This window comes from Pristis pectinata, chromosome 2, assembly GCF_009764475.1.
Source record: "Pristis pectinata isolate sPriPec2 chromosome 2, sPriPec2.1.pri, whole genome shotgun sequence".
Lineage (NCBI taxonomy): Eukaryota > Metazoa > Chordata > Chondrichthyes > Rhinopristiformes > Pristidae > Pristis > Pristis pectinata.
In genome coordinates this window covers 19,789,214-19,802,059 of record NC_067406.1, presented here as the reverse complement: position 1 = coordinate 19,802,059, position 12,846 = coordinate 19,789,214, and the positions used below count along the sequence as shown (strand labels likewise).

Here is a 12,846-nt window from a genome sequence, read left to right as displayed (position 1 = left end):
GGACAGTATCGGTATTGGTTTTGTTATTGTCACATATACCGAGACAAGCTTGTGTTTGTGTGCCATCCAGACAGACCGTACCATACATAAAAACATCAAGGTAATAGAAAGAAAAACAGAATGCAGAATTTGTGTTATGGCTACAGAGAAAATACGGAGAAAGAACCCATGAACACTACCTAGTTATTCCTCTTTTGCTTTATTTATTTATTTTTGTAACTTATAGCAATTTTATGTCTTTATGTCTTGCACTGTACTGCTGCTGCAAAACAACAAATTTCAGGGCATATGTCAGTGAGAATAAACCTGATTTTGATCCAGTTTGCTTTTTTTTGCTTTGGGATCTGCATGCCTCTGCTGGTAAACAAATGAGGTGGAAAGAGCTGCCAGAGGAAGTGGTTGAGGCAGGTACAATAACAACATTTAAAAGACAGTTGGACAGGTACATGGATAGGAAAGGTTTGGAGGGATACAGGCCAAACGTGGGCAAATAGGACAAGCTTAGATAGGCACCTTGGTTGGCATGGACAAGTTGGGCTGAAGGGCCTGTTTTAGTGCTGTGCTCCTCTATGACTCTGCACAGGGGCCACCACAAGGTAGATTGGAAAACCGAGAGTTCATCCTTTAATGTGTCAGAGATCAGTTCAAGAGTCTGATACCAGCGGGCGAGAAGCTGTCCTTGAGTCTGGTGGTAGGTGTTTTCAAGTTTGACACTTGACGTTTCGCGTCGAGACTCTTCATCCATTTCCCTCCACAGGCGCTGCCTGACCCGCTGAGTTCCTCCAGTATTTTGGGTTTACTTTTGCTCCAGATTCCATCATCTGCAATCTGTGTCTTCATGGAGTTGGATGTTGTCGTACACCGATGGAAACTGACGTCGTCCTTTTAGTAGGAACCAAGGGGCAGTATGTAGAGGAGAAACAGGAGAGGTCTCGAGGGGCAGTCACAACTAAATCCAATGAGCCCTGGGCATCCAGTGTTAGTTAGAATATAGAACCGGGTCGTATATAGACGTATTTCTGAGAATATTAGACGGTTAGCGAAATGGAGCGGGAGGATGCTTGCCGGCAAGGTTAGTTGGCCCGAATGGCTTGTGGAATGAATGAAAAGACAGACTGATACATATACAACAGGCAAGCACACCGTGCGATCCGCCCAAGGCATGTCGTTTGCTCGGTAACTGATGGCAAACATACGTTCAGAGCATCAGTCGCTTGGCTCTACTGAAAGCCTGTCTAAATCACTGGGACTTCAGACTACAGACCTCGGAAGGCAGCGTTCCGCGGGCTGTTCCCGCGGGTAAACGGCCAGAGAAATTCCAAACACAGGCACGCTCAACCGTAAAGTTAACAATGTTTTCTGCAAGACTTGTGGTTTTACTCGAGTGCACTAGGGGGGCGTTTGCTGGTATATGTTTCAAAGACTATTCCAGACAACAGTTATATATGGAATTGTAAAACGTCTCAAAGGAAAAGTGATTTCCAGTGAAAGGATCCCTGGGTGTGTGGGGTTTGGGAGTCTGTGTGCGAGTGGACCTGTATGAATGTGAAAATGGGTAAAGTGCTTGTGTGCCCCGCCCCTAACCTAAATGCCCAGGGCTCCCCATCCATCAAAATTTGTCAAGATAAACAAACACGTTTCTTCACCTGCTGGGTAACAGCTTCATCTCAACTGTAATGCAACTCTGTGGGCCCAGCGATCTGTCGCTTTCGCCACGAAAGCTCCGAGCAAACTCCCGGACGCGACCAGCACTTGCCAGGGTCCGGACATCGCAGGAGGATCATTCGGTTTCTCAAACGGCGACGTGCAGCCACCCTTACACTCACTGAGCCCCCTCACCCCCTTAAACAAGTACATGTTTAGCAGTGAGGCGATTAAACGGTTAATGGCCACAAAATTTCACCTCGCAAAGTAACTCGATCAGGCTCCAAACACCTCTGGCATCTATGTGCACAATGTGGATAACTGTGCAGCGAGCCGTGGACTGGGTCACAGCGCCACCTACACCGGAGGGCGGGGCCGGAACAAAAGGCCATTGGGCCCGTCACACCCTCCCTTTCCTTTGACTCCAAGTCCCGCCCTCCCCTCGGATCACGTTGCTCTAGTTCTGTTACATCAGCCTTTTCCTCCCGCGGTCTAACTAATATTCTTCGTGGCGCTTTTAATTTCCTTCCATATTAAATATTTATATAGGATTGAAGAAGGGCATTATGCCCACTGTGCCCATCCGTTCCACTCACCTGCTCTTTCTCCCAAGGCTAAACAAAATACTTTAAGAATATACTTAATTCCTTCAAAGTTCACTCGTGGACTCCATCCAGTTCTTAGCTCGCATTCTCAGATTTTTCTTGGAATTCGAGATGGAAATCGAATTGATTTCTCTCATATCGATTTGTAAAAAGAAATCGCCAATCACCGATCATCTCGGCGGCACAAGCTGACATTGAGATACCAGTCGTGCTATTTAAAAGAATGGTGCTCCTTCCCTTTTAAAAAAAATTCTGCTTATCTGCTTTCAACTTCCCTATCATTTGCAAATTTTCCAGGAGATAAAGTGCCTCTGTTATGTGCAGGTATAGGTAAATCCCTTGACAGAATGATAGGCTACGTTGCGGCAATTAAAGGAATCCTCCCTCACCGCATCCCAATAAATCCATCGCTTCCAAAGCGCTTCTCCTCCTTACGTAACTAACAAGCACTGGGCACAAGACCCTGTTAATGTTCCGTGAAATGGATCATCATCATAAACGAAAACAAACCTCGGACTTCACTTTCTGCCAACGCTTTAAACAGTCTCCACCGTTAGCGATGATCACTTTACTGTCCTCAATGTAATCACCCTTGTTGTAACAATCCACTTAACATTCGAACCCCCATCTCAGTCGGAATGAGTTACAACAAAAAAAGTAAGCTTGAATGCCGTGCTTATATATTTTTTTAAAATCTCCACGGAATTAGCCTCCAGGTATTGGCAGGAGTTCTTTCTACAAATTGAAATCGTTCAATTAAATATTGCTCAGGTATCTGTCAGTTTTGTTTAAACCGGGAAAAATGAGCAGAGTTGTGCAATCAACTATACACAACTCATGCTCGCTCTTCATTCAGGAAAGGCCAAATCAGTTCAAGTTGCAGCCAACAGCAATTAAACGTCGATAGATAGATAGATAGATAGATAGATAGATAGATAGATAGATAGATAGATAGATAGATAGATAGATAGATAGATAGATAGATAGATAGATAGATAGATAGATAGATAGATAGATAGATAGATAGATAGATAGATAGATAGATAGATAGATAGACAGACACACAGACACACAGATAGATGGATTATAATTCTACACAGATAATCAGTCAGATGATATCTTCTCCCTTGTAAAATGTGGAGTGTTTTATCCCGTACATTTTTATCTAAAATCATAAATCAGGAGGAGAACGGTGGGGCTACACAGAGTCTTCACAGATCTGTGACTGGCTGGGTTCTGTGTCGCAGAGAATTCTGATATACGGATCAACGTTTGCACGCCAGATTCAACCTGATTTCAAACTTCCGTCTCCCCTGTTACTACGAGTTAAATACCTAGCAGAACTTCTGAAACGTGAAATGCTGTTGTCGGAATTAACTGTTAAAGGACATATGTTGACCGGTAATTTCCGGCTTTGATCCCTCTGCAATCGTAATACTAACTCTCTGCTTTAAGATGCACCTTGTGCTGCAAAGTAGTGGAGAAAGAGCGAGTAAGGGAGATGGTAAATCCTAGCCCGATGGATTGAGATTCCTCAGTGTTGAGCGGACTTTGATTCCGCGAACTGCTGCAGGATATAACAACCGGGACATCCCGGTGCGAAAATCATCTCTCTAATTTCTCACCTTAATGAAGGAAAACGGATCACTGGGAGACCCGTGGATTTCGCTGTGAGAAAAATGAAAGCAGTCCAGGGAGGCGTAAACGGGTGCCCAACGATCTGGGCTGGAAGGCGAATCGATCTGTTTGTTTGCGATTCCACCGGGACTGCTCAAATTTGAGAAGGATTACACGACGGGGCAGAGACTCGCCTTTATCCGACCTGGAATGCAATTGTTTTCTTTGCTTTCAGGCTTGAGAACTGGAGGCAACCTGACGATTTTAACACGCAAACTACAACGTCTCCGGCCGCTGGAGCAAGTTCCGGCTTTGGAAGCATGCGAGGCAACAGCAAGGAAACTCCTAAGGATCCTTCAAAAGAGTGGTTTAGTTTCGGCAGGGGCTGGCCATATATTCCACACTTAAAAACCACTGTGTTAACTTTGGAATTACACACAGAAAGACAGGTCGAAATTGTCCTGCAGAAAAGTTATTGGTTTGAAATATTATCTGTTTTCTCTCCTCACAGACACTGCCCGATCTGCTGAGTATCACTACCATTTGTGTTCTTTGAAAAATATAATAGACCATCATGTTTGCCAAGAGTGGAAAACCTCATCAGATTCTCCCGAAACACGTTCAGCCCCAGATGTCTGCCCAATTTTTGAAAGAAAACTCCCAAACTACTCACCCCTTACACCTTCTGTGAGCGCCGCGACTCCCCAAATCAAACAAGCCAGTCGAAGAAATTCCATTGTTCTCTCCCTTCCAAAACCAAGTAAAACGAAGTTCCGTCTTTATATTCGCCTCTTTTTCCAGGCTGAAAGTAAATAAGGGTTGTTTTTTTAAAAAAAAGACTGCCTTCACTTGCGAACGAGGATACCAGTCACAACAAGCTGACAGGATTCATACACACACCCTCCAAAGAAGGAACCTCATACTCCTTCGAATAACTCCGAAGCTTTCTCCTCCCCACGTAATTCAGCTTTCGGAACGTGCATTAGTTCCGCAAAATGAGTTGTGTTCAATAAAACTGGGGAGACCCCTTATCCCCGCCAATAGACCAAGGACACTCAAAAAATTATTTTTAAGACATTCCCTGTCCGTATTTTTTTGGGGGGGGGTCTGGAATTACCCCTGTAACTTTAGCTATAAAACCAATATTTTCCTTAATGTTAGTAAATCTGGGGAAAAAAATTAAGCTGATTACTTTGGCCGGTGTTAGATATCATCTCCACTTTCTATTAAACGTTGCCTCCGTTCCTGGGTAACGCTGCGAGCCCCGAGGACACAAAACAAGGTATCGACTGCCCCCAACATGCCATGCAATTACACATTGTCATTAGTTACAAATTTGCACCAAAACATGTTACAAAGTGAGCGAAAGGGTGGGCTACTTAGGGGAGGGGAGATGACCAGAGGCGCTACACATTTCCCACGTGCTAGTGTAATTCGCAGCGGCGCAGAATGCAGCGGAGCACGGCACTTGGTACTTATTGCAAACTTGTAAAAGTTTTCTCTGAAGTAACCTAACGCGCACAGTAACAGGCACCCACGTACATATATTGCAAGACCGTAACCGGATGCTGCCGGTGCGGCCTCTGTCTCGGTGTTTCAGGATCGGTCGGTCAATGTTTATCCCTGTGATTTAAAAGCTGGCAACCCTAACGCCCCCCGCCGCTTTCTCTGCAGCGGACCCTTGATAATGTAGCCACTACGGGAACTCTTCATCAACCCTTATCTGAGCTAACCGCAGATACACAACGGGAGCTCGTACCCTCGGCGGACAGTGAGTGGAGCTTGCAGAGGGGGAGGGGCTGTATCGGCACCCAATGCGAACAATCCCGGCACCGATTGGCGTATATTTCGAAATTCAGTCGCCTAAGTGCGCGCTTCTTACGGGATCGGCAACTGACTAGATATCTGCACGTTAGTGAAACTGCATTAGTTCCTTGTTAGTAGTTCACAGGCGCTTTGGGAACCTCCAGAGGCCGTGAAAGGAGCTAAAGAAACGCAAGTTATTTCCAATAAACAGACCGGCCCAAACGTGTAGAAATGAGCAACTGGCCGCGGCGGGACGTGTTAACCAGTTCCTGGTTGTATTCTCTCCTGCGTACCTGTAATCCCCGGAGTTTGAACTAGGACTAATCCTTCTTGTTCAAGACAAGGGTTCCCCATTTTATATAGTGCAGGGGAAGAATATCAAACATTTAAGGTCCAGTAGCCAATCCATGTCGATCGGTGCCAACTTCCGCGGTGGAGACGGTCCAACTTTTGGGAAAGGGCAGGAGATCCTTTCGCGCAGCACCCGAGGGTGTCCGACACGCTTCAATCCCGGTCTCCTTTTTTATTATTTCACACACTCTGAAAGGTCAGGATTCCTTCGCCCTCCCTGCGACCACTTCTTCGCAGCGTGGACTGCCCGAACTCTGTGTCTCTCTGTCGGTCTGGTGAAGTACGCCTGTCATCTGCGGCGGAAAGGGCCCGGTAGATCGCTCTCAGTCCGTCAGAGAGAAAAAAAATACCTGAACTCTCCGATTGGTAGTTCCTTCCCTTCTTCGACTTTCAAGTTGTTTCCCCCCTCTGTAGCACGGCTGTAGATAAGGAGAGCGAATGCAACTTGATCCTAGGCTGACTCCCCAAAGTAAAACTGACCAGCAAGCGATCAATGCCCAGCATTACCAACTGCTGGAGTTTTCCGTCCCTGCGCCCTTTATCTCTCTTTCTCTCGCCACAGTTTGTTTGTTTTAAAGAAAGCACGTCAAGTTGTGAGCGAGAGGTCGCTCTTTGTGCTTCGCAAAGGCTACAAGCAAGTCAGTTTCAGCAGGCAAACTTCTGGCCAATCAGCGGCGGCCTGAAGCAGACAGGCAGGCTGGCTCTGTGGCCGGGGCTCCCGCTCACTAACAGCAGCCTCAGGAATAAAGCAGCGCATGTAACACTGTTATAAATAAAATCCGCCGCTGAAATTTGTCATTGGCGGCACAGAAACAAACCTCGCGGGACTCCGTCGGTATTTTGTACCGCTCAGAGGTCTCCCCCATAGACCCTGCCCACATATACCTCCCGTTCTTTTCTCCCTTGTGTTTATAGGGCTTCTTGCCCCCCGCGAGGTCGCATCCACGCTACTCCCCCGAGTAAAGGGGTTTTTTTTCACTGAAATGGTGGCTTCTGGATCACCAAACTATTAGGAATGTTGGTCTTTCATTTTGCAAAAGGGTTTGAGCACAAGAAGGAAGATGTCTTGAGAAAGAGACAGAGTTTTCCTTCTTTCTCTTCTGACGAAGGGTCCAGGACCAGAAACGTTCACTGTTTCTCGTTCCACGGATGCTGTCTGATCCGCTGAGGTTTTATTTTTCAGCATTTGTGTCGATATTTCAGATTTCCAGCAGCTGTGGGTTTTTTTTCAGTTAAGATTGCTTACTGCATTTATGTGGGGCCCTGGTGAGACATTATTCTGATGTACAGTAGGTCTCCCTGCCTGAGAACGCTTATACTTACGATAGAGAGTTTGGGGCAAATAGATCCCTGGAACAGGAGCATTGTCCTATGGAAAGAAATTAAGCAGGTGAACCCGCATGGGTTTAGAAGAATGCGAGGTGATCCCACCGAAAGTTACGCAAGTCTTACAAAGATTGTCAGAGTAAATGCGGGGAAGATACTTCCCCTAGCAAGTACACTCTTAAAATAAGGATCAGGATGAAGAAAGAAGGAAATGTCTCATCAATAGGGTAGTGAACCTCCGGACTCCTCTACTCAGGAGGGCTGTGGAGGCTCAGTAATATTCCGGACAAATCGATAAATCTGTATGTGCTTTGAGACGTGGGGTTATTGTTGCGGTGCAGGACCTACCGTGAACGGTGGAGCAGACATGGGAGCCTGACTGGGCCGCTGTTACTTCAGTTGTTATGCCTTATATTTTGTCGCCTAATTATGGAATTAGCCAGAGAACGTTTTAAAGCCTTTAAACGCAATTGCACGGGTGGAAGGATATGTGGCGATATAAGGTCTCTTCAAGGATGCCCACGTTGAAGAAGTTTTCTTCCTCTCTCCGACGGGAGCTTCGTGAGTCCCTCTCTCACTGCTCCGCCTCTGTGTTCTCCGCTGTTCTCCGGCTCCTCGGCCATGTGCTCACTCAGACCCGGTTCCACAGCCATGTGACCGTCTCTTCAAGGATATATGGCGCCTTTCACCATCTCTGAACATTAGAGGGACTTGACAGCAAATAGAATTATTTTAATGTGCGTAAAAGAAACGCGACAGCAAACTCAGACACAGTGTGCTCTCGCACACAGTGATATGATCACGTTTAGATAAAACCGTGTTGGAGCATCAAATAATGGCCAGGAGTCCGCGTAGAAGTCGTTTGCGCTTCTGCCAAGATTTTCCGCGCACTGGTTTCTCGTCTCCACCAAAGGGCGGCACCTCTGACAGTGCGGCACTCCTGCAGCACCGCACTGGGGTGTTAGCTTGGACCTATTTCTGCTCAAGTGTGTGGAAACTACAACCCTGGGAACGCAAGCGCTGCCGCTGAACCAGATGCAACTAATGTATTAGAACAATGAAGCCAGAAGTTGTTTGAAAAAAAGAATATCAAAGATCTTCCCTTCACAAGTGTATTTTTCGAAGTCTCCTCGCACGTGTCCATCACACGGTGTTCTGTCGGGGTTGCCTGGAATCAGTTGATTTGCAAGGCTGACTTTAAACGCTTGTCCATAATGCATCCTCTTATTATCATCGCTGCCCATTAAAGAATTAACTGTAAATACCCTGCTTCGAAACATTCTCCCCAGATCCTTTCGAAGCTCTTAGCACCCTGAGCACAGTTGTTATTTTTAATTACAGGGAGAGAAAATAGCCGTGCATAAAATCCGAAGCACACATCTGAAAGAAGAATTGGAGAGAGTTAACATAAAATAACTGAAAATATTAAAAAAAATGCAGGTGCTGGAAATCTGAAATAAAACAGAAGTGCTGGAAACATTCAGCAGATCAGGCAGCTTCTCTGTAAAGGGGAGCAGAGTTAATATTTCAAGTCGAAGAGCCTTCAGCAGTACAGACGCTCAGATTAACTACTTCATTAAAATTAACGTGAAGTTTAAAAATGCTGTTTTGTGTTGAGGATAGCGGATTTTTGTGTGTCCCTTACAGAGATCCATTGCCCAGCACTGTGTTTATCTGAAAATAAAATGTACTGAGAATCGACAGACTATTAACCCTTCCAATTCCGAATTACCTTCATCCCGTTATACAAGACTTATATACTACACACAGGCGTGTTAACCCTCAGTGCCTTAAAACCTGACAGGTAAGAACAATGAAATGCAGAACGCTCCGTGAAATAAATGTTGTCTTAAAGTATTTTAAACAGACTTTCACCTTTCCCCCAACGGAACCAGTGAAACAAATATAAATGTTTAATGTTTCCCCAGATAGTCTGTAACAAGGTAATAACAGCACACAGGTCCATCAGTAAAACCATATTCCGTGGCACAGACCACATGCCCAACAGCGCCACTGGCTGGGACAAACACTTAGTCATGAATGAACGGGAACTTGCTCAATGGGTTGGATTTTTAAACACCAGACGGATAGCCAGACGGTGACAAGAGAGATCCAGGCTCGAGTCCAGTAACAGGAATCAAATCCGAACAATCCCAATACAATTTTAATTGTTGGCAGAGCGGCTGCCTTTTCCGTAGTAATAATTGTGGAAACATTTCATTTTACTGTTTAGAGGCTGTAAAGATTTTGGGCTTGGCGAATGGAGTAGACTTTAAATGGTGCATTCAGGAAATAAAAAGGAAGGGATTAAGAAAGCTGCTTACTGTTTAATAATGCATGTTTTTTTTTGCTATACTACATTTTAGTAAAGTTTTGTTGTTCTGCTCAAAACACCAACACAGCACTTCAACCATTGCGGGAGGGTCCCATCCCGTCATAACCTAACACTGAACATCATTAGCAATGCAACCCGTATGTTAATGTAAAACATCACCAGTTGATCCGAAGGATATGGTATATTCAGGCAACCTTATTGCACACAGTCTCGAAGTAACAGGTCTAGCCTGCGTCATATTGACCTAAAACGTCATTTCAGCTGTCATGACTGTACTGACCAGTTAAAAAACTGTAACAAGGTTAACAATTGGAAATGGTTGATTACAAGTTAACTAAAATGGATTACCTTGGTCAACTAATGCCACCTACTACATGGGATTAACAATAATATGTACAACTAAACTGCGTGCAATTAAATATATCGTATAACCGTGCAGTATATGCTGTTATACTATGTTAAAATATAACCTAATACCACATATAGCCATTGAATATGATAAAATACTTATAGGCTGTTATGGTATGTAGGTATAGCATATTTTGCAACTGCAATTAGATTTATGGTATGTATGTTTTTTTCAAGCTGCGGCTATGGTATGTACACCTTCAGTATGCAGTCCACTGGAATATATCTTAAAAGCAGTCAGGTCTTTCACAGTGCAAGTCGTTATATAATCGTGGTAACACCTAAAATTACATAACGTCTCATTATATACGATATGCAGTAAAAAAAAATAGACCGGACAATGAACGTCCGCACAATTAAACTATATGCATTTAAGTAAATTACAATGCTCTGTAAATATTAGTCTGAACCTTCCGCAGCTGTTTAATATTCTGGTCCCAGGTTACTTGTTATCTATTGATGGTTTTGATACTGATGGAATGTAGAGATTGATAAATCTGGTTTAGTTAACCTCTGGTAGTGACGTCCTCGGTAAAACAAATTCTAACGTAATCAATTTAAATTACGTTGGAGAATGGGTTCAGTGACAGCGTAAAGACTTCTAGGGGTGATTTTGATAAAACTTGTATTTATCTTCTTAGAATCCTGGCCCAAGCTGAGACAAGTTGGAGTGATTAATTACAAATTACTTTAATATTGTTTATGGCTTTTAAATTCTGCGACCGGTGGCATCTTTTCCTAAACCCCATTGAATGGAAAGGTATGATCTGACAGTTTTACTGCTCAACAATAACTAAATTATTGGATGGAATTAAGAACGCGACCTGTTGTTTACCCTTCTTCTCCACAACACCTCAGTCGGTAACTGAACAGGTACAATAATTTGCAGCAATGATGCTTCCGCCAAGGATACGTAAGGGCTATGTGTTCCAAACCACCTGAGCTGAAGGTCGTTAGATTTATTGCAGTCTGAACGCCACGTTCCATCTGCTTATTATAAACGAGACCCGCCCTTTAATAACACATTGTTAAGGTGCCACACGCTGTGCTTTACATGAAAACTCATGTTCATTAATCATCTGTTTGCAGCAAGTTTCATTGTTACACTGTCAACTGACTAACATTGGACGTCTAGGGTTGCTAAGCATTTATTCTCATGGACGTGAAATGTAATACAGATTTGGTAACAGCCAATGGGCGTGGGTCACATTCAAATACATTCTGAACATGTATCAAGATAACACACATACATCTAAGCACACATATTCACACACATTAATGCAAAAAATATAGCAGCCATCGCAAAAAAATGTACGTTGGCATACACAGAGGAACATACTGACGCAGGAACTCATTAACACGGGAAGATCCATTGACACAGGTGCATGTATTGTAAATGTTGATTAAACATGGAAACACACATGCGGGAACACAGACGGGAAAGAACTAGCTCAGACATTTTATGTTAGAATATAATGAGTTCCAGTTTATTGTAAAATTGCGAACTCAAATTGTTCAGGCAGCCAGTTACATTATGTACAAAAGCAAAGCATGGTTAGGTCGGTTAGCTAATTCTGATGCAGCTGTCACGGTTGTATTGACATGGGGAGGAGTGGCACACAACGTTTTCTGCCTGGCCTTTTCTGCTCCCAGTTTATTCTGTGTCAGATGGAAGCCTGCGATAGCTCGGCGTGTCTACGAACACCAGTGAACAAGCCGCAGATGGTTTCATTCCGCCTCCCACCGGCGCGACTCTGGAGCAGCAGCCGACTCCTGATGTCGAGGAACAGCCTCCAGAAAGCAACACGTCCACATGTTAAACTTAAACCGAGCCGATGTACCTTGAACCTCAACCCGAAGTCCCGACCTGTTTGTGTCTGGACTTCTCCGTCCTAGCCCTGCCCTTCGCCCACATATTTCAAATGTGATGAGGTAGTGGTGACTCATTGTCAGGTAACCAGGGTCACTGGATTCCAGAAACGAAATAATCTCCTGAAGGAGGATTCGGGGTTTGATGATGGTCGTGCGCTGTGTCTGCATCCCCTGCTCTCCTGTATCCCCCTCTTCCAGCTGTGGTCTCTTCCCTCCTCGCCACACCATCGGTGAGCGCACCTTCCCTCTCCGCCGAGCCATAAATCCTGGAACCGATTCCTCAAACTTCTCTGCCCTGCCTCTGCCTTTAAGAAGCTCCTTAAAACCTATCTCTAACCAAGCATTTGTTCACTCAATTTAACGACTCCCTCTTTGGCTAAGTGTCAGTACATGACTGAGTTATGTTCCTTTGAAGGTCTTTGGGACCATAGGTGAATGTTATCGTCAGTTTTCCATGAAAAATTAATACCAGGGGCCTTGTTAAACAACTAACCAAACTCGTTCGCCCATTGCCATTTTATGCATTTTTTTTTTGCACTTGCGGTGTTGTTCAGTACTTGGAACAAAGGCAGTATTATTTTCCCTTTCCAACTGGAGGGTGCTGGATGCCCAGGCTATTAATTCCCAACATGTGATGATTGGAAACTACTTTTTTCTATTAAAAAAATAAATTAAAATGATATTTTGAAAAGGAAAAATAAATGACAACTCACTCACCCACTCACTCACTTTGAGTACAGGAGTTGGGAAGTCATGTTCCAAGTTGCTGGTGAGACCACGTTTGGGTTATTGTGTGCAGTTCTGGTTGCCCAGCTATAAGAAGGGTGTCATTGAGCTGGAAAGGGTGCAGAAAACATTCATGAGGATGTTACTGAGCGTGGA

General features: G+C 44.4%; 1 protein-coding gene across 7 annotated transcripts in view; it reads right to left on the bottom strand.

Annotated features, from left to right (window-relative positions):
• The window catches only part of fgfrl1a (fibroblast growth factor receptor like 1a), a 278,796-nt gene extending 270,950 nt beyond the window's left edge, over nucleotides 1-7,846 (bottom strand). For 2 of the 7 annotated variants that reach the window (XM_052033825.1, XM_052033883.1), the window contains exons 1-2: nucleotides 5,966-6,618; nucleotides 4,540-4,668 (exon numbers count right to left, since the gene is read on the bottom strand). In XM_052033825.1, the coding sequence (XP_051889785.1) occupies nucleotides 4,540-4,603 (64 nt within the window). In that variant the 5' untranslated portion in view covers nucleotides 4,604-4,668; nucleotides 5,966-6,618. Of the gene's footprint in view, nucleotides 1-4,539; nucleotides 4,669-4,766; nucleotides 4,844-5,058; nucleotides 5,205-5,408; nucleotides 5,567-5,965; nucleotides 6,619-7,697 lie in introns of those variants that run through there. The other 5 variants (XM_052033864.1, XM_052033855.1, XM_052033836.1 and 2 more) reach the window with 5 other exon arrangements.
• Nucleotides 7,847-12,846: the final 5,000 nt, after the last annotated feature.